Source organism: Eucalyptus grandis, chromosome 6, assembly GCF_016545825.1.
Source record: "Eucalyptus grandis isolate ANBG69807.140 chromosome 6, ASM1654582v1, whole genome shotgun sequence".
In the NCBI taxonomy this organism is placed as follows: Eukaryota; Viridiplantae; Streptophyta; class Magnoliopsida; order Myrtales; family Myrtaceae; genus Eucalyptus; species Eucalyptus grandis.
Genome location: NC_052617.1, coordinates 47,895,798 through 47,917,163, shown reverse-complemented (window position 1 = coordinate 47,917,163; position 21,366 = coordinate 47,895,798). Strand labels below are relative to the sequence as shown.

General features: G+C 41.7%; 2 protein-coding genes across 2 annotated transcripts; both read right to left on the bottom strand.

Moving 5' to 3' along the window:
• Nucleotides 1-6: 6 nt before the first annotated feature.
• LOC104450359 (protein lava lamp) lies at nt 7-6,602 on the bottom strand. Its single transcript, XM_039315470.1, has 9 exons — nt 6,401-6,602; nt 3,411-6,195; nt 2,640-3,289; nt 2,389-2,547; nt 2,059-2,238; nt 1,703-1,897; nt 1,392-1,490; nt 720-1,304; nt 7-636 (listed from the first exon to the last, which is right to left on the bottom strand). The coding sequence occupies exons 2-9, from the start codon at nt 6,172-6,174 to the stop codon at nt 304-306; spliced, it is 4,965 nt and encodes a 1,654-aa protein (XP_039171404.1). The 5' UTR covers nt 6,175-6,195; nt 6,401-6,602; the 3' UTR covers nt 7-303.
• A 13,879-nt stretch (nt 6,603-20,481) lies between these two features.
• LOC104452146 (calvin cycle protein CP12-3, chloroplastic-like) lies at nt 20,482-21,241 on the bottom strand. Its single transcript, XM_039314924.1, has one exon. The coding sequence runs from the start codon at nt 21,154-21,156 to the stop codon at nt 20,713-20,715; it is 444 nt and encodes a 147-aa protein (XP_039170858.1). The 5' UTR covers nt 21,157-21,241; the 3' UTR covers nt 20,482-20,712.
• Nucleotides 21,242-21,366: the final 125 nt, after the last annotated feature.

Genomic DNA, 21,366 nt, shown 5'->3' with positions numbered 1-21,366 from the left:
GAGAGAGGCACCAGAATTATTAGCTCAGAATCATAACAAATAGAAGCAAACACTTTCTGTTCCTTTTAATATCTGCTTATAGTAATAAATACTAACAAGAGAAACAGACCAACCAATCTATTTGCCGTATGTGAAGGCCAAAAAGCCTCTTTATAATAAAAAAGAACACGAATTTAGCTCAAAACCCTCCCTGAATATATAAAAGAATCACCTGTGTATATCATACCTATAAAATACCTGATGAAACCACATGTAAGCCGAAGTCCAGATGCACGTTCGTAAAACCAAACTACCGATCCCCGATTAGAAGAGATTCCAGCCATTGCTCACCAAAAATAGGGCAAAGACAAGCACCACAGAAAGGACGGCCCACATCCAGGGCTGCATCTTTCTCTTGCCTCGGTTGCGAAGAGGGGGAGGGATGGGCTTTACTTTGGTCTGTTTTACGAAATGCAACGGTTTTTGAGGTCTCTTCACCGTTGCTGCAGGCTTGTCTTTAGCATCAAAATCTGCTAAAGCCTCGGCAGTCACTTCCGAGGACGAAGCGGTTTCTCCTTCAATGCCAGCATCTGAAGGCATCGCAATGGCGCCTCCAGCCTTCTTCCTTTCCTTTTTCTTTGCCTTCTTCTCCCTTTCCTGCACAAGAATATGAGGCAGTGAGAATCTTGGTATCAGAAAGAGAACTACCCTCTATGCAAAGTGATATTGAAACACTTTACCTTCTCCTTCTGCTCAGCTTCCTTCTGCGCCTTCAAAGCAGCTCTTGCTTGGGCTCTTTCAGCAATTCGTTTCTTCCTCTCCAGAGCCTCCTTAGCTTTGGCCTTTTCCTCCAATCGCCGTTGCTCCATTAAAATGGCAGCCTCTTCCGCCTTCCTCAATTCTTCCGCCTTCTTCGCCAATTCCTCTTCCTCCTTTGATAGCTTGGGCTCTTCGATTTCCACGTCGACCACATCTCTGCTTGAAATTGCTACCAAGTCCTCCACCTGGGTAACAGGTTTTGCAGAACTTTTATTCTTGGCTTTCTGTTTCTTTTGCTCCACCTCTTTCACGGGTAACTTATCGTCAGCTGCCGGTCTAGCTTCCACAACAACGGTTACCTTTTCTCGCTCTATACTTGGAAGAGCAGGCATGGACTTATCTTTAACTGCTGTTTGATTTAGAGGAATGGCAGGCATCGCCTCATCAGGTCCAAGGGAACGACCATCAGCTGTGCCAAGTCTCCTTAACGTTCTAGGGGCATTGCATCTAAGATACTCTTCCCTAAAATCATTACTTCTGTTCCATAATTCCATGAACGTCTCCACCTGAAGAATTATCAACATCATTGAGGGTCAAAACCAGGGTGGATCATCTGGATGATAAGGACAATGACAAAATAAAATGCACTTTACTTGATCAATACAGAACTGAGAGAGTGCCTCCCTATCGCCCTTTGACGCCAGATCAATCGACATCTTCACATCATCCTTGTATTTCCAGAAGTACTTGTTCTGCCAATCCAGAATAATATAGTGTGAACAGTATTTCGCTAAAATTGGCAGCCTTTTTCAGATACCAGTTTGTCAAGATCTTGGTTTCAAAGGCTATTGTCATCATGAAGCTTGCTGTGATATTATCTATTTGCTGTCTGTTCGGCAAATATTAATCAACAGACCAGCAAGACTGGAGAAATGTCGTGAAAGAGAACATGAAGATCACATACCTTCTCATATGATTGCTTCCTTAAATTCTTTAGATGAATATATGCCTCTTGGCGTATTTTATCTGCATCTCTAAACCGACCCTGCAATTCACGAAGCCTCTCTCTCTCTTCGGAGTATTTTCTCTTAGCAGATTTCGTAACTGCTTCAGCTTTTGAAACGTTTTCTCTGAGCGAATCTGCTTCCTTCCTGAGAGACTGCATATAAAACTTCACAATTTAGCATTCCGTGCCTCACAGACATCGAACATGGGAGAATGCACTGAGTGCACAAAAGCTATTTCTGTGATTTCATGAAAATATAGTATAACTTCTGGACCTACTTCAAAAAAGTCATTTGAGGCTATTAAACAGGATACCTTCAGTTGCTCCTCAGTTTGCTCTCTTTGATCCAAAGCCAGCTTAAGTTCATCAAGCCCTCCCATATTATTAGTAAGCTGCTCTCGTGAACACTTTAGTTGCTTAATATCACGGACCAATTGCTTTTCTTCCTTTAAAGGCAGGGTTTCATGCTGTATCTTTTGTTCCATATTCTGTATCTGCAGAAAATAAAGACGCCACACATTAAAAAATGCATAAAAAGATCCACACAGTATTTTTCTTTTTCCCTTCTGTCAGCTCTCTCACTCTCTCTGGATTTTCTTTCACGACTCTAGGAGTTGGTGCTTGGAGCAAGAGTAACCACTTACCCTCACATCATAGTCACCCACTGTAATTGCATTCTTCACCTTGTTAATAACAGATTGAACAGAATCTATTTCGTCCCTTTTAGACTTGGACAACTCTCGTGCAGCATTCTCTTGAGATAAGGCAACGTCAACTTTCTCATTGTGCTCCTTGCAAGCAGCCTAGCCGTAGAAGGTTCAATCAAATAATATCAGAGAGAAATTTTAAGGAAGAGATTGATAAGAAAGTTATGTGATGTAAAAAGGGTTTGTACCTTTATAATCTGAATTTCAGCTTGAATAGCATCACGACTTTGTGTCTTCTCGGTCACTTGCAACTGAGCTTCGTTGATCTGTTGTTTGGAATTTTCGTCATCGTATCGGGGAATCTTTACGAGAACATTAAATAGTTTCTTTTCCACCTCACTGCCAACATTCTGCTCTTCAGAAGCAGGGATACTTGAAACCTCTGCGGGTGCTGCATCATTCTGGGCAACTACATCAACACCTTCTGGTCGTGAAAATGCCGGTTTATCATTCTCAATGGTGGATTGATCTTCTCTCTTCTCATCCAATACAGCATCCAGCTCATTCTTTAGTCCCGATTTGCTATTTTGAGGAGCAAAACTTTCATATTCAGCTGTATCATTTGACAGGCATTCTGTAGTATGGGTATGATGGCTTCCAGCAGACTGAGAATTTGAAACTTTTGGCTCTGCATTAATGTGGTCCAAAGGAATGGAAGATATTTCTTTCTGGCCGATGGAGCCAAAACATATTTCTGTAATTGCACTTAAATTAGTAGCAGAACAACTTGACGTTACATCTACTACAGTTGAATCATTTTCTTCTCTGACTTCCAAATCGGCATTAACACATTGAGGAATGCCAGTCTGCTTTTCTTCAGAATTCACTTCTTCAAGTTCTGCAATTAGTTTCACATTATTAATAGCCAAAGAAGAAACATAATTAGTCAAGTTCCAAGTCTTTTTCCTAGCATCTATTTCCAACAAAATCATTAGTAGCCAAGATGAGAAAACCCTTACCAATGTGAACAGGTACATTGACACAACTGGCTGAGGAAGGGGTGATTTCAGTGTTCTCTGAGGCATGAGCCTCTTCATTTATCTCTTGAATGGCATCAAGGGCGTCCATCACAGCCTCATGCTCGGCATTCTCGGAAGCAATAGGATCAGGTGCAGTGGCAGTTGGCTCAACATCTCCAGTATCATCAGAAAAAGGGCCAGCCCTCAATTCTGCTGTAGCAAACTTACTAGATTTCATGCTAATGTCCTCTGGGGCTGCTTCTGAAGAAAAATCATCACCCATTTTTGTCGATGATTTCTCCTTGTCTGAACCAAAGTCCTTAGTCAAAATCACTTGAGGTTCAGGATTCTGCTCTGTATCTATGTCTGGACAAGAAATGCTTTCCTCCATAACCTTTTCATCCTTGTTACCAACTCTGTCATCAATCTTGCCAACCTCATCATCACCAGAATCCACAATTGTCAACTCTGACTTCTGATCCTCATCCACTTGGCCAGAAGAGTCCGCCTGGTCAGCCTGTGGGACTTCAAATGTTCTCTCGGGTTCATGGTTCTGCTCTGTATCTCCATCTGGACATGATTTTCTCTCCTCCATAACATTTTCATCCTTGTTACCAGCCCCGTCATCAATCTTGCTGACCTCACGCTCACCAGAATCCACGATTGTCAACTCTGACTTCTGATCTTCGTCCACTTGACCAGAAGAGTCTGCATGGTCTGCCTGTGGGACTTCTAATGTTCTCTCAGGTTCAAGGTTCTGTTCTGTTTCTATGTCTGGACATGATTTTCTGTCCTCCATAACCTTTTCATCCTCCTCACCAGCCCCGTCATCAATCTTGAGGACCTCACCCTTACCAGAATCCTCAATTTTCAACTCAGACTTCTGATCTTCGTCCACTTGACCAGAAGAGTCCGCCTGGTTGTCCTGTAGGACCTCAAATGTTCTCTCAGGTTCATGGTTCTGTTCCGTATCTATGTCTGGACATGATTTTCTCTCCTCCACAACCTTTTCATCCTCATTACCAGTCCCATCATCAATCTTGCTGACCTCACGCTCACCAGAATCCACGATTGTCAACTCCGACTTCTGATCTTCGTCCACTTGACCGGAAGAGTCTGCCTGGTCAGCCTGTGGTACTTCAAATGTTCTCTCAGGTTCAAGGTTCTGTTCTGTTTCTATGTCTGGACATGATTTTCTGCCCTCCATAACCTTTTCATCCTCCTCACCAGCCCCGTCATCAATCTCGAGGACCTCACCCTTACCAGAATCCTCAATTTTCAACTCAGACTTCTGATCTTCGTCCACTTGACCAGAAGAGTCTGCCTGGTCGGCCTGTAGGACCTCAAATGTTCTCTCAGGTTCATGGATCTGTTCTGTATCTATGTCTGGACGTGATTTTCTCTCCTCCATAACCTTTTCATCCTCATTACCAGCCCCGTCATCAATCTTGCTGACCTCACCCTCACCAGAATCCACAATTGTCAACTCCGACTTCTGATTTTCATCCACTTGACCAGAAGAGTCCGTCTGGTCAGCATGTGGGACTTCAAATGTTCTCTTGGGTTCATGGTTCTGTTCTGTTTCTACGTCTGGACATGATTTTCTTTCCTCCATAACCTTTTCATCCTCGTTACCAGCCCCGTCATCAATCTTGAGGACCTCAACCTCACGAGAATCCTCCATTTTTAACTCAGACTTCTGATCTTCGTCCACTTGACCAGAAGAGTCCGCTTGGTCAGCCTGTGGAACTTCAGATGCTCTCTCATATTCAGATGCCACAACAATTACATCACAAGACCCTGAAAGTTCTTCTGAAATCTCTAGAGAGGGCTGCACCTCTAAGGACTTCTGATCTCCGCCCATTTGTCCAGAAGAGTCCACTTCATCAGCCTGTGGGACTTCAAATGTCGCGTTGCCTCTGGATGCCACAACTGTCGCATCACATGAGGCCAAGAATTCATCTGATACCTCTAAAGAGGACTCCGCCGCAGGTTGCTTTTCAATGTGACACTCCCCTTTGTGCTGTTTCAATTGAGCAGATTCCACAGTATCTGCCTCACAATTTTGCTCTTGAGCTGAAGTACTGCCAGCCAGTGTGCTCTTGATGAATTCACCCTGCGAATCTTCCATTCCAGAGCCATTGTCCATAAGATGATCCTCAACACGACACTCACCATCATTCAGGTCGACAACTTTGCCATGACCTGGATGGGTCTCGACCACGGTCTCCCCATTGTTTTCTTTAATATGGGCATCGTTGCCTTCCTGTTCCACTAATTCAACCTCGTTCACAACAGTATGGTCGTCAAAATGACGGTCCCCATTTTCTCGATTCACCAACTTACCTTCCCTATCTCCATTCTCTCTATTAACAGCTGCCTGCTCGACATCACAATTACCGTTTTCAGCACCAACTTTCGAGCCCCCCAAATCAATATCACTCGCCTTACCCTCCACGCTCTCTTCCCTCAGATCGGTACCAGCAAAGCCATTGCCGACATCCTCACCGACAGCCTCGCTCCCTTTGACGAAAACATAGGCGCCATCCGCATCGTCCTCGCCGTTCCCATTGCCATTCTCGATTCCATTATCGACCGCCGCCGCCTCCTCCTCACGGCGGCGCGGCACGCCATTGCAATCGCCGACGCTCTTCACCAGATCCTGCTGCGCTCCCGCGTCCGCCCCGCACTTCTCGTCGATCTTGCCATTCACCGACGCGACCTCCACGGACGCCTCGTGGGGCGCGTCGACGTCGCCCGTCATTCTCCCTCACGCGCGCGATCTCTTAAAAAAAGAACGAGAACAAAAATAAAAACGCGGAGGGGCAGCGACTCAAGAACGGAGCACGGAATTCCACCGAAATTCTACAGGCCGCCGGCGAATTCTAACGGCGGCGAGAGATCGAATTCCTCGCGCGACGAGCCTCGAACAAGGAGGCGAAAGGAAAAAAAAAACAAAAGGAAAGGCGCGAGATCGGGGGGACACTTACAGATCGGAGGCTGGAGCGCGCCGGTGCGAATCGCCGGACGGGAGGGCAATGCGGCGAAGCCAATCCCCCGCAGAGATCGCTGCAGCTCCGTCGACGGAATCGGAATGGCGATCGGGGGAAGAGAGAGAGAAAGAGAGAGAGACGGAACTGGAGAGGCAACAGCTGGGAGGAGAGAGAATGGGAGAGAGAGAGAGAGAGAGAGGGGGGGAGATTTTCTCTACGTGGATTTGCGTCGATTTTGAACTCTAAATATACACACGCGCACAGCACCGCTCACTCTTCTTCTTTGACGCACTCCTTTCTCCCTTCACCGCATCTCTCTCTTTCTCCTCTTCCGAGTAGTGAATGGTTAAGAAAATAGATAATCATCAAAAAAAAATCTCGAATTATTAATCAATCCTGATTCCTACTATAATTGAAAATTGCTAAATAATTTTCGGTATCTCCATTAATGATTTGTTGTCGGGTAAATCCAACAATGTTGCATGACTCCCCTTAATATCCGACGGTAATTATCGACCTAAAAGTTAGATCTGAAGTAAGAGAGACATTACATAATTTGCGTTGTTCTTTTTCTAAAAATTTGGATATTCAATAATCAGGAGGAGGGAAGTAATGCCTATTTTGGGGAAGGTGGGGTCCTTTCTGGACGTCACAGGTGACGTCAGGCAAGATGGCAAGGAGTTAATTCTCCCATCATCATGAGTTGGTTTTAGGTGTGAACGAGGGTCGCCACATCGCACGGCAGCAGGAGATGAGGCGACCGCTATGGCGGACCCTGGTTCGCACCCTCCCCACCCTACGCATCTCTCCATCGTTCGTGAAAGAGAAAAATCTCCACGCTACTCCATTGACCAAAAAAAAAAAAAAAAAAAAAAGGCATTTCGTGAACGCCTTTCTTTTTCCTTCTTTTCAATTTTGCCCATCGATGATGATTTGTCTACACGGATATTTAAGATCTTATCGTGCCTAGTTGCCGATGGAATTTTTGCAAATTTGCACAAGAAGAAATTGAGATTTTATTGACATCCGATGTCCCATTGAATTAGGAAAAGGAAAAAATGGAAAGTTGGGATCATTTTCACAATTTCAATCACTCGAATGAGAATGTGAAAATTCTAATTTCGACATCAAGAGTAATTTTACTATAACTTTCTACCTATCGAGTATTTAATACCATATATAATTACTCGTGCAAGTCCATCAAGGATGTGTCGCTTTCAAAAAGATTAATAATTTGGATTAGAAATCTAGCTTAGAAAAGAAGGCTTCGGATGGTGGCGGGAAGGTCAAGTGAATTCCAACAGCTTTAAGTTGATCCTAGGATTATAGACCGTGTGATCTGCCTGAAAAGCGTACAATCCGAGCCCCTACTACCGGGGTTCTTGTCTTCGTTAGGCGAAAGGATAAAACGTAAATGAGTTGGGCAATATAATTAATTAGTTAAGCGGTCACTTCATGTTGCCATCTCCTTTTTTGTCCCTGAAAAGGACAATCAAAAGTAGCGGGCCGCGTACGTACGTACATTTTATCACTAGCCATATATGTTCAGCTTCTCCTACTGCCTTTTTGTTTTGTGGGGATCCGTAAGCCTCCGAACTAATTCACTAGCCAACGCCCTTTTTTAACACTACACAAGCGACATTTTATCTGCATTTATTAGTCGTTCGTAATTTTTATTTCTTATTCTTTGAATTATGAAAAGCCATGTGCCAAATTACTTGTCCCGAGATATTGCGGTCATCTTTCGAGAATCCAACGACTTATCCATCCATGCCATAGGCAAAATATGTTGAGTTTTTGTAATTTCATTCGTTGAATTTCTTCACAAAATGTACACTCTTTCAACGCGATGAATCGAAAGTACATATTGCTTGATACATTAACACATCTCTAATGATAAGCACACAAGAAGTCGAACCCACGAAGCTCTATCTCTAAGTATTATGTTCTAACTTAAATTCGAGAACAACAGGACATATGTATTCAATGATTGGCATGGATTTTCTTTCTCCCAATAATTGGCACAGCCTTTAAAATTGAAATAAGTTGGAGAGTGATGAGGATCGGCGCAGGCCAAAGGACTTGTCGATTTCGTTGCAATCAAAGCAACCTAGAACAAGACTAGGCACCGCTAACACATCAACACGAGTGATGTTAGATGGGGTTTATGTACACGTCAAAGTGAGCTTGATCAGACTCAACTATCATGGGAACGCAAGGGTTTGTTCGTTTACATTTATGAGAAGGCCAAAATTCAATTGAAATTCAAAATATTATTTGTATTTCAGGAAACTATGAAAAAGAAAAGGTTATATATGAATTCACTTGTGGACAATTTAAGCACTGTAAAAATATAAGGAGTTTCGGATTATTAAAAAAATATTTCAAAGCGCATGAGTAGTAGGAATTATATTAAATAGAAAGGAGAAGTCGATCAACTAGTCTAAAATAGGCGACCCCGACTCGTGCTAAAGTAGCTTACGTGGACTACACATATTCCGAAGTTAAAAGGCATTACAAAGCACATGTACTGAAAGTGACCAAATAATACGAGGTCACAAAACAAACTCATTAGACTCGATTAATGGGTGAACCTAAAATGAATTGGGTCTAGTGTCGTGCCTAATAATGACCATTCAAATTCACCTGTGGGTTCGCTGACTTTCGATGCAAAATTGGTCGAACCTGAATAGAGGCGTCCCAGTTGGACACGTCGAGCATAAAAAATGAATTTTTGCTCCATTTATTTAGCAAAACATGAATAATTTACCTTTTTTTTTTTTAAATGATTGATTGTATCATTTGAAATAATTAGTTAATAAAATATATTTTATTATTGATAACAATTTATATCTAAAAATTTGTATGAACAATAAAAAAGAATTTCATTATTTTTGTAAGTGACAAAAGTAATTATGTTTAAAAAAATATTTTTTAAATTACTCATTTTTTCGCAAAATAAATCAGAGTCTTTAGACTTTTCCTTTTCCCTTTCAGGCTTATCAGGCCACTGTGTCCATGAGTCCAACTAAGTCTACTCAATTGAGGCACCATAAGACGAAAACTTATATTTCGTGATAATCAATATTTTGAAAATCGAATTACATATTAAATATATGTTTAACCAGACTGGTTTGAAAATAGGCAGTTCTGCTTATATTAAACTCTCGAATCCTCGTTCAAATACTGACAAAAAAAAAAAATCTCATTCAAACCGAGCGAGTTCAGAAATCCTAAGAATACCTTTCTCCGCCATAAATTTAATTTTCCGAATTTTACGGATTTAAGTATCCGTAACTCCCTACGATAAAAAAGGGACGGAGATAACGTCAAAAGAGCTTTCAGTTAGACATGGTGCCGGGTGGGCCCCGCCGCGAAAAACGCGTGATATAGGGTTGGCCTTTTCTGCGCTCTCGGTGTCAGCGATATTACACAGAAAGCCAGAAAGGTCCGGCGTTTTCAGGGATAAGGACGTTCCCTTTTGCAATTTGCCTGTAAGGACCTCAACACCACGAAGGAAAGTCACACGAATGATGTCGATCCCCTCTTTAACGGTCCGGATTTGAATCGGAGCGATTCATCGCCTTCTGATCTGCGTTAATTTTCCAATAAGGACCTCGAGACTACAGAGGAAAGTAACGCGAATTATATTAATCCCTTTTTTAACGGTCCAGATTTGAATTGGGGAGATTCATCGCGTCTTGATCTACATTAGGTGGGTAGAAACCGCAAAACCGGCGGGCCGAGGAGAGGGTCGTCTTATGGGATAACATAGTAATACCATAAATCATCTCTTACGACGTCGTCAAGGCCTTCGGAAGATCAAAAGGCGATGTCTCTTAAAAAATTGAGGAGAAGGTTATCTTGTGGTACGACGACGTTTACGTCTCGGATCATCATTGGTCCAAAGCTGCACGTTTTAATCTTATATCTTCTCTCTCCCTCATCGGTTGGAGGGGAAAGGAGCTCGTGGGCGTCGGCGGGACCCGTCGACTGTCGCGTCCGGTGGTGGCTCGGGTCGTCTTCCTCCAGAGGATCACTTTTTTGCCCTTTTCATGTTCACATGTTCTCTTTTTAATTTTTCTTGCCGGGCACGAACATGATGAACGAAATATAGTATTTATTGCCGACCCTTTCGTTGTACCATTCCCTGTCGATGTAGAAAACGTTGCTTTCTCTCTCGTTCGCTTGCTCTTGGATCTAAAATCTCCTCGGAGCCCAAACGCCACTTGCCGACAGGAACCCGCATCGACGGGCTGTCGTGCGTTTCACCCCACCATCTTTCAATTTTTTTTTTTGTATCCATGCGTTCCTTTTTCTGCCCGTTTATCCAGTATCGGATTATTTTAAAAGTACGCTCGAATTGTTTTCTTTGACTGAATTTTATGCTTTGAACTGTAGGAAGTACTGACAAAAAAACTGTAGGAAGTGCTAAGCTCCGGATCAAACGTGATCTCGAAATTCACAAGAATGTGCGAAATTGACAATATTCGAGAATTACACTATAGATAAAATAAAATAAAATAGTTCTAAAACTGCCAAGTTCAACAATTCAAAACTATTCGACAAAAAAAAAAAAAAAGAATTCAAAACTATATCGGAAGTGAGAGAAAATGAATTATGATACGTGAAAATTAGACCAAACAATCCCGTGATATTACAAAATAGAAAACATGTTGTAACGAGACATGTGATTGGGTTATTCTTTGAATTCACGACACGAAATCTAATCAAAGGGTATCAAGTCAAAAGAATAAATATAATAATTTGAAAAGGCCCGGCCTGTCGATTTTTATCGTCACTCGATTCAAGCATCATCTACGGATCTCCTCTCCCCAGTACTATCTCTCCCATGTCTTGCAATAGTTCCTGCCCTTTTATAATATTGATCCTCTCGAACCCCTAAATTTTATATGACCAATGTAATGAAATTTCGCTTGGCCGCCTTCTCTAATCTCGCATTCTCGATCCGCCGTGCCCACCTCCAAATCAACACGACAGCCCAACTGCTCGGCGACAAGACGCGGCATTAGAAATATTCAAGACCAGTCCCCTCCTCTGCCCCTCCGCGGCCTCGAAAAGTCAAAGCCATCTCCGTTTTGACGAGCGCAAGTTGGGTCACGAAACATTATGAATCCCGAACCTTATTCCCAAATCCCTACCTAATTACATCTTTTAGGTGGATTTCAAGATTGACTGAATCTGGATCCAATCGTAAAGCAATCAATGATTCACTTTAATTAGGACTCGGAAATAGTCCTCATCGATTCTAGATCTCTGTCGACATGATGCAAATTTATTCCTTGCATGTGGACAAACTTTTACGTCTCCCCAAAACCAATATTTCGTTCGCCCGAGATTGACCACTTCTAAATAATGGTGGTTCTTGCTCGTGCAACATCGATTCATCTTGAGTAATTTTCTTTTAATGGATGGTTAGGATGGTTGCAAGCCAATGAATTTAGTGCCAAAGATTCAAACTCGTGGTGACGGACTCTTCCCAACCGCTGAAGTGCTTTACTATTTCTTTGCATTCATTTGTTTTGACGGTGTCCAAAATGTCCAGAAGCGTTAACTCGTTCGGGCCTCGTCAACGAGAGCGTTGGTACAGCTAATCTTCATGCTGTCGGTGGCCATGCTGTTCGTTCGGTAAAGAAGATGTACATGGAGACCCGAAAGGTGAGCTGGGGATACTCTTTTTTCTAGATCAAGTATGAGAATTTTCAAAGGTCGCCCATGCAGTATCTCGCGGAATTAAATCTATTCGAATTTTAAATGACTTTTTTACATTATCTGTAACCCCTAGTGGTGGGAGAGAAATTTTTTAAACACCCATAAATCTATTGTATGGATATTGATTCGATCGTGGATTTTTTAATTTTGTTAATTTTATCATGATCTTTTGCGTAGAATTCCAATGTAATTCATCTGGCCAATTTTGACCAAGGATCGCCGATGTGTTAGTGTGTTGCATAGGACGGTCGACGAATTATCCGATTATGGGAAATTCATAGGAATGACTATTTGGGAATTTTGTGCAAAGATTTATAATTAAATTAGTAAAATTGAAAAGTTTAGAGTCGAATTGACGTTTTAACAATAAATTTATGAATGGATAGATAATTCTCACCTAATTATGAGTCTTGTCATTGTCTACAGCTCATAAGTTCACAAAAGTATGCACCATGCTATAATAATGGGAACAGTTGCTTTAATAAGCTCGAACTGCCTCGAGCCTTATCGCTTTGTCCTCGTAACTCGATTTGATCAGACTGGTGGAAAGTGGCCAAACCTTTCACAGATTTTCTATGGTTCGAACTTTCCGGTGGGCAGGCAGTGGGGTCTCGACAAGAACAAAATTGCCGTATCAATTTCTACTTTTACTACCACGTCTTATTCAACTCTTACAGTAAAAAACAACATTTATTTTGCTTAAAAGCGACGAGGCTTGGCGCGTTGAAGATATTATTAGGCTATGTCATTATGATCATACGGTTCCCTATTAATTGTAAGTTTTCGCAGATTGAAATTATGCCTGCCTCAATGATTTGGTAGAAGATAGAATATCTCATCTAGAAAAAAAAAGAAAAAAAAGATGAACATACATGCATGTATTCAAGCGGCATGTTACAAATAAACATTAGCAATAAGCAACTTAAGTGGGAGTTGATAACCTATATTAATTGGTAATTTGATCGGAGGAAATCAAGAAGATACTTAAAAATGCTGGTAGTTTTATATAACAACTGGAAAATTTAAGGCATTAGTAAGAACGGTACAATTTTTTTTTTTTTTTTTTTGTGTGGATAATTGGATAAGTTCTTTTTTGTAGAGATAACTGACTTAGATATTTTAGAAGAAATTAGATGAATGTTGATAGCGGTTGGAAATAAGATTGTAGATCCTGGAGAGGATTATGATTGTGATTGATTCTAGTAGATCATTGATTAGTGCAATAAATAGGAAATAATGATTTATGCATATTATTTTTCCTATTTTATTCTTTCATTCTTACATTATAAATTGTTCGATGTAATTGTATACAAAACGTGAACGTAATACAAGAAAACCTTTTCCCAAATCCAATTCTTTTTCTGTCAGTAGCTAACTCATATAAGAATTGTTAATGCAAAACTGATTGTTAACTTGGTTGGAAAAAAGTTGATAATTACTCAAACTTAAAGTTGGTACTATCTAAGAGGAGTCGATAAATTTAATGAGTTTCTTTTTTTTTTTTTTTTTGCTAGAGATAAATTTAATGAGTTGGAAAGCAAAGCAAATAAAAAGACGGTGACTCAATAGAAAAGTTAATAATTCTTAGAAAGAAATAAAATAAAATATTGATAAGTAACTCAAATGAGTTTTGATAAATCAAAATCGATGGATAATCTAATAGGAGAAAAACTGATAAGCCATGCAAAAGAAGGTTAGTAAATTCATATAAGTCTCTATTCGTTTTGCGCAAAAATAAATTATTCTAAAAATATTTTCCTAAAATCAATTACTTGTATTACTTATAAAAGTGAATGGGAGTAAAATATTTTCATTGTCCATAAAAATATTTAAACATAAACTGGTATAGATAATGAAAATAAGTCTTGTTAACTAATTATTTTGAGTTAATAAATGTAAGATGCTTGTAAAAAAAAAAAAAAACTAAACGACAGTGAAAGCTAACTCGAAAAAGAGTTAGTAATTGAAAATTAATGAAAAACTTAAATGAAAATAATATTTGTAAGTCACTCAAATAAATATTGATAAATTCATATAGTGGTTGGCACAATTTAAGGTGTTGGTTTAAAAAATAAAAGTGAATAAAATATAAAAAAAAGTTGATACTTCGCAAACTATCAAATAGAGTCAGGTAATTTCTCAAAAAGTTTTAGTAAATGAACAAAAATTTACCGAAAAGTCAGGAGATTGGTATATTTCTTTTACCAATAATTCTGCAAAAGTTTTAAATTCTTTAAAAAATTGACCGACATGGAAAAGAAAGGCGTATTTGCGAGCATTAGAACCGTCTCGCAAAATGAAATGGTACCGTCGACATCCGTCGCGCTCCATAGGCTCTTTTCTTCCCCTCTCTCTCTCTCTTAATTTAAGCCCGCAATCTCCGTGAATTGCTTCTTTGACAAGCGTTCTACTGCTTCCCAAGCCGTCGAATTTTCTATTCCATGTGCAATTGAATTGTTTTTGTGGACTCTTTCTTTTTATTTATTTATATATTTGACTCGAGCTAGATTTAGTGGAGTCGACCAGATGTGAAGCTACCTACTCAACACGGGCTGGACGAACTAGACGACCTTTTCAATCAAATATAGATTTCCCATTTCAATTGCGATGCTCTTCCACACGTTCTATTCAAAAATCGACCGTACCCAGCCCACGATGAAGCACGAGACGGCTAAAAAGAATCATCGCATGCACCCCATGGTCCAAGCTTTTCACTTGTTCATTACTTTATCAGACGCTATTTACTAGTGTAAAAAAAAAAAAATTTGAAAACGTGAGGATTGTTTCAATCTTTTTTCCACCGTATTTTGAAGACTTCCTATTCATAAAATTTTGGGGTTCGTGAATCTTCGGCCAAAAAGTCGCAAATAGGAAAATCAAGATACGGCCAAAATTCGATGCTTGAATATAAAGTTGTCCACGCTCGCTATTCATTTGTTTAATTAATTATTTTCACTGGATTTTCACTGGAGAGGGGTTCTCCTGTCATTGCTAATTATGAATTTTCTTAACGTGGGTGAGCCGTTTTTAATAAATTTAAAATGTGAACCGCGTGATGTGTGAAAATTTATCCAGGGTATAACTTATAATGGAAAATTCCTTTTTGAAGGATATTTTCCTCTTCTTCTTCTTTTTCTCTCTTCTCTTTGGGGGTATGGTTTGAAAGAGAGGCGTGGCGGTCAATGGAATTGAAAGTGGCGTAGGATGCTTATTAACTTTTAGTAGGGCTGATTAGGACGGAATGATGATTCCGAGGGACCATTTTGATCGGATTTTTGTCTATGGCTTGGAGCACCGCTGCGTCACTCTACACGTCAGTCTTAGCATGATGGTTTTGGCCACTTCTCCTTGTAGCCTTAGTTAGTTTCATGTCCCAGCGACGAGATTTTTTATTTTTTTTTTTTATAGATATTATTCACCTTAAAATGTTCCATATCAATCCAAGTTCGAAAGTAAAACTTATCGTTTTGTAAAAATATCATTTTGTAAAAGTTCATCAAGAGACTTTATTTGTCCTATGTCCTTGCGATCGCTCTCCATCCTGGTGTCATACCGAGTCATGACATTCGGGCTCTCTTAATCTATATGTCTGTGGATGCATTAGAAGCAAAATGTTGGACAGTGAGGAATCTCTCGATTTCAAAATGGTCCCCGTCCATCTTAAATGTTCGATGTTCTTTTTACTTTGGGTCTTGTGACTCTTGTCCTATCGTTGCCTCACGCCTCAGAAGACCCCAATCTCAGACAAGGTCGCCCGAGCACGCGAGAAAAGTATCTTTTGGTGTTGAACCAAAATTGCTTTCTAATGCAACGATCCCGATTCATTAATCCGTAGATATAAATTGATGTTCACAATTTTTAAGTGGTTCGTACTCAGTGACAGCGTCGAATGGGAATGGAGGCACGTGACTAGCGCCCGGGTGCAAAATCAGCAAAGAAGACTTTCGCAAGACTCCTAAACAAAAAACTATTCGGTCGGCAGTTCATGTTTAATTATGTTGTTTCGAGCTCATAATGTAATCCGCTATCTTCCTCGCTTGCTTGAAATCCTAGTGCGATACGCTCGCTAAATGCATCATGCGGCATGATCCGATGTGTTTGACGCATTTAAGAAATGAAATTGCGTGCATAACTATGTGAGAAAAAAAAAAGCCCGTTTGGACATCTATAAAACAAGTCAAAAATGGCCATGTGTTCATGTACGAATAGATCTATTTATACCGGCAACACCATCGGTCTTGACTTAGTATTTATCACATTTGCATTAATTTAGACATACAATTCGTGTTGTTTGACCTTTCAAAACTAAACTACAAAACATCTCTTTCATTTTTTAAATTCTTCGAGATCGATATAAATGACTTGTTACATATAGTAGGTGGGCAAAGATTCTTTGCGAGCGATTCATTTTATGCCTTAGCAAAATCTTGCTTTTATCAAGGGTATTAATTATTTTTTTCCCTTGATCGAGCGAGAAAAACGCTGGAATGGTGTCATCATTTAGGCACTGAGTGGAAGGATAATTGCGGTCAATATCTTATTCTCATTTTTGCTGTGATTGCGAAAAACAAGGGGCGTCCCTTTTTGACTCGAAACGGGTTTGTTCTCACCCTGTTTCGCGTTCTAAATTGATGGGCCTCTTAGAAACCGCAACTCGTCATCCATTGGACATGACGTGGACCTACATTTGAAGTGATGGTCGCTCGAGATAATCCTCACAACCCTTCACTTTATGATTAATTAAAAAACGATATAATGTAACTAAGTAAGATCGGACCGAAGAAATTAAGTGAAATAAGCCATTTATAAATTTGTCTAATACTTTGAATTTTTTTTTATCATTAACTTTACAAGAAGGTTATTTTCATGTTTTCGTTTATTTTGTGAAGAATGAACAAATTCAAAATATCTTCGTAATAACAATTATTTATATCACTAAAAATAATTAGTCAATAAAAAATATTTTCATTAATTACGTCAATTTATATCTATATATTTTCGAGAAAGATAATAATATATCTTCTGTTTGTTTATTTATTATTATTTTCTTGGTAAGGTCCATTTGTTTATTTTTGTCGGCGATATATTTGCGATTTCGAAATCAAGCGTCTCTCGGTCTAAATACACATTTCTTTGTAATTTCAAGTGAGAGCAGACCCCCGGTTGCCTAATCATAGCCAGAGAGTACTGAAACATCGAGTTATATGATACGTGCATCTGCAGGCACAGAGCCTTAATGGAGAAGTAGACACAAAAGCCATGGCTGGCAAAGGGGCCCACTGGCACGTGCCTTCCCTCCGATGACACGTGACCGAGTGGCTGGCAACTTCTAGCGAGATCTCGCGCCTATGGCGCTCCCCACGTGGGGTCTTCAAACGTACGTGTCGCTGCATCGCCACCTTGAAGTTTGGGTGCGGAAGCCACATTTTTCCGACAACATATTTAAGTAGTGTTCTCGCAACGTCGTGTCGTGTCGTCAATCGCAAGGGATGTCCGGGCCGACGAGCAATCGGCTCCTTCCCACGTGAAATCACATGAAATTGGCCCGCTCCGATCCATTCCGGATCAAGTCTCGACATTGCAATTGCAGTGCGCACGAACTTCGCACGTTGAGATCCCGCGATCCAAGCCCCTCTCCCTTACCGCGTCGTTTCGGCCCCTTCCTTTTTTAAACGAAGCCCCGATCTGATGCTCCGAGAATATGCTTTGCGCCGCGGTTCCGACGCATCGGATTGGATCCGGATTTGGGATTTTGACAGGAATCGGGTCTTATTTTATTGGATCTGGATGACGCCAGCGGTTGCGTTTTTCACTCGCCATCGAGATTCTCCTCGTCCATCGGTGAACAGCGACCCGTTTTGTCTTTTTGCTCATGAGAATTTGAGTCCGTATGCACATCAATACATGTCCATCCGAATCGTCGAAGCTTTTGCGAACGATATGGATCCACGAGGGGCGGGCTATCAAGATCTGAAAAGCTCATGGGCCGTGGAAGTATTATGTGTCGAATTCGTATGGGTTCAGCGTATGGGACGTTGGGATTTACATGGACCATCGAGAGATTCTGAGGGCAAAAAGATGCGATTCTGAGGCCTTCTCAGCTGTACAAATCTTTCGATCTCGGTTGGAGAGCGATGCCCATTAGATGCTCGATTAGCCTCCATTCCGATTGAGTTGAGATCTGAACTTTCGAATCGCTGACGCTTTTCTGATTTACGCAGATTTAATTTTGGAAAGGCCAATGTCAGTGGCTCGATCCAAGCTTGTTGAGGGTGTGGTGTTCGTGGCCGCTCGGGTCAAGCGCACGTCAACATAGGCTAGGGGTATTTACGCATTTCATAATTTTCTTATTTTTTGTGATTTCTAGATGGCGCCATCTCAAACACCCTTGAGGTCTATTTATGGTAAAATAGATAACGTGTATTCATGCTAAGATAGATAGATAGTACCTGTAAAGCTCTTTAAGGGTTCAACTACTCAATCCTCCTATTGCGATAATTCTTGTTTTACACAACCGATACCGTTCATATATACAACTAGGTCCATTATCTTATAAATAATCATGCCAATTATGTGGGCGCCTTCAGGGTCGGGGTGCCGTGAGCTTGAATTAGTTTGTGTACTACTTGTTATCAAGGATGATACATGTGGCATGGGCCTTTGAACTGGGTCAAATATTTGGACCATGGCATTTATATTAGAACTTGAGTTGGCCTTGGGTTACAACAAAAGACTTTGGAATGTGGTAAATACTCGAATGACCGATAATCAAAAACAGGTGAATGCCCTAGATGGGCCTCGCGCAATTTCATGGAACTTGCTAAGCAGATCGAGTTCATCGAGAGATCGCATCATGTGGTGAATTGTGGAAAGGGTGTTATCGAGGACGGCATCGGAGAGACTATTTGTACCCAGTGCGAGCAGACAGCACGATTGATTGCACAAGTTGTCGAACTAGATGTGACCACTAAGGGTTGAACCCAACTTTGAGATGGGTTGCACGAAGGGAGAACTAAGGACTTGCTCTGGAGGGAAGGGTTCTAAGCAGCTTGAGTTTTTTTGGCTTGACATGGAGCAATACTCCGTGGCGTGCAAGACCAAGGTAGTGATAGCTTTCATGATCTCTCGGTTGATCCAAAGCTATGGGGACGACCAAGTATGGCAGATCGACAAGGTCATGCATATGCTCGATTTCCTGGCACTGAATCTAGACATTTGAGACATGTCTGGGCCAGACGGACTGTACTAACTCTTAGGGGGAGGCCTGAGGCCGTGGGCCAAAACTGAGCTTGCGGAAAGCTTGATTGACTATAATGGATCGAGAAGGAACACAAGAACTTCAGCACTTTCAACTTAGAGTGCATTTGGTTGAACTTTTAGTGATCACCTTGTGGAAAATACAAAGACTTTAAGTTAAAGGGATTTTTTAAAATGCAAGCTGTGTTTGTTAAATTATAATTTGAAAGTTTATTATGAAGTACCTTTGAGCAAAATAATATTTGGAGAAATTATATTTACAAAAGATTTTTGTGATTAAAGAAAAAGAAAAAAATTCGATCAAAAGAACAAAAAAAAAGTTGGCCAATGAAGGGTAGGTGGCAGTTGGCAATTGAAATTTGTTGTCAGTGGCCAACATCTGAGGTTGAAAGACCTTAGGTGGGCTTTGGAGACAACTAATGAAGGTTGCTTGGGGTTGGGCGATTGGCGAAGACCACTGCTAAGGGTCATTTGGGATTGGGCAACCTCAGGCAAGGGTCGCACGACCTCGACAAGCTCTACTTGTTCACACAATCTCCATGAAGAGTCGCTTGAGGTCGTGCAACTAGGCGGCCCTTGTTAGGGTCGCAACAATCCCATATTTGGGTCTCATAACCTCTATGAAGGGCTATCTAAGGTCGTGATGAAGGTTGCATGATTGAGATGTGGGATCACTGTGACTTGCCAAGGCCATGTGACTGGCCGGTGATGGTTGTTAGGCGGTTGCAACCACACCAGCCTCTCTCTAGCTTGTCGTTGACCCCTCATAGCCACAATGGATCAAGCGAGGGATTCACACCTAGGTTTGATCATTACCGGGGAAATGGGAAGACCCTTGCGAGCGGGTGCAGGCAACCGTTCGCTTGATTCATATGCAATAAACCGCACGGAGTTGCGAAACGCGTTAAATGTGCAGTGCGCATGATGCAGAAAGTGCACACGATCTTCAATCATTCGGGGGTTTCAATCTCTTTACTCTCTCCCTTTTTCATTTTTCAAATTTTTTTTTTTTTTTTTTGGGGTGCGGGGGTGGGATGCTTAATTCCAGCTTTGCATAAACCGCAGGCGAAAGAAAAACAACGCAATCGTCCAGTGGAAATGCAAAAACTCAATTATCCTATATAGAAACGACTACCGTCATCCTCTTTTTTCATGTAAATCATACAAGAGATTAACACGAGTTACACAATTCACACCCAAAAAGTAAAATTATATTACACACGTGCGGGTCCGGTTCGCTATGCTTTTCCACAATCACGGTCGGGGGCACAACATCCATCCGACGGCGGACATCCGCTCTTCATTATGTCACCGATCGATCACTCGTCGACGTCGCCGTCGTCGCCGTAGACGTGACACTCGTCCGTCTCGGGATTGTCCCCGCAGAAGGACTCGAGGGGATCCTGGCGCAGCACCTCCAGCTTGAGGCGGAGGTGGGCCTTCGCCTGGCTCACCTCCTCCACCTCGTCCCACGCCACCCTGCACTCCGCCGATGCCGCCGCCTCCTCCCCCTCGCACGCCTCCTTCGCCTCCGCCACCTTCTCCTCTATCATCTCCCTCAGCCGCCTCTCCCTCATCCGGGTCCCCTTGTACTTCGCCCCGCCGCCGCCGCCGCCTCCCGCGGCCCTCACCCCCACCGCGCTCGGCCTCTTCTCCAGGCGGCGAGCCGCGACGCCGAGCGGCCCGATCGTGCTCGGAAAGAGGATCGGCCTCGAAGAGAACGGTAAGGAGAGGTTGAGAAGGGTGAGGGATGAGGATGCCATGGCGATGGGGAAGAGCGAAGTTGATCACTTTGATTATGGAGGTGAATGCGAGGTGGTTGCGTCTCTCTATCTCTCTCCTCCATTCCTCGTCTCCTCCGTCGTCGATCCGAGGGACGACAAAAAGAAGTCTAGAAACAGGCCCATCCGGAAAGACCGAAGCCCAATAACGATCCACAATGCCCGAGCCCCACTACTGCCAACGGTTATGAG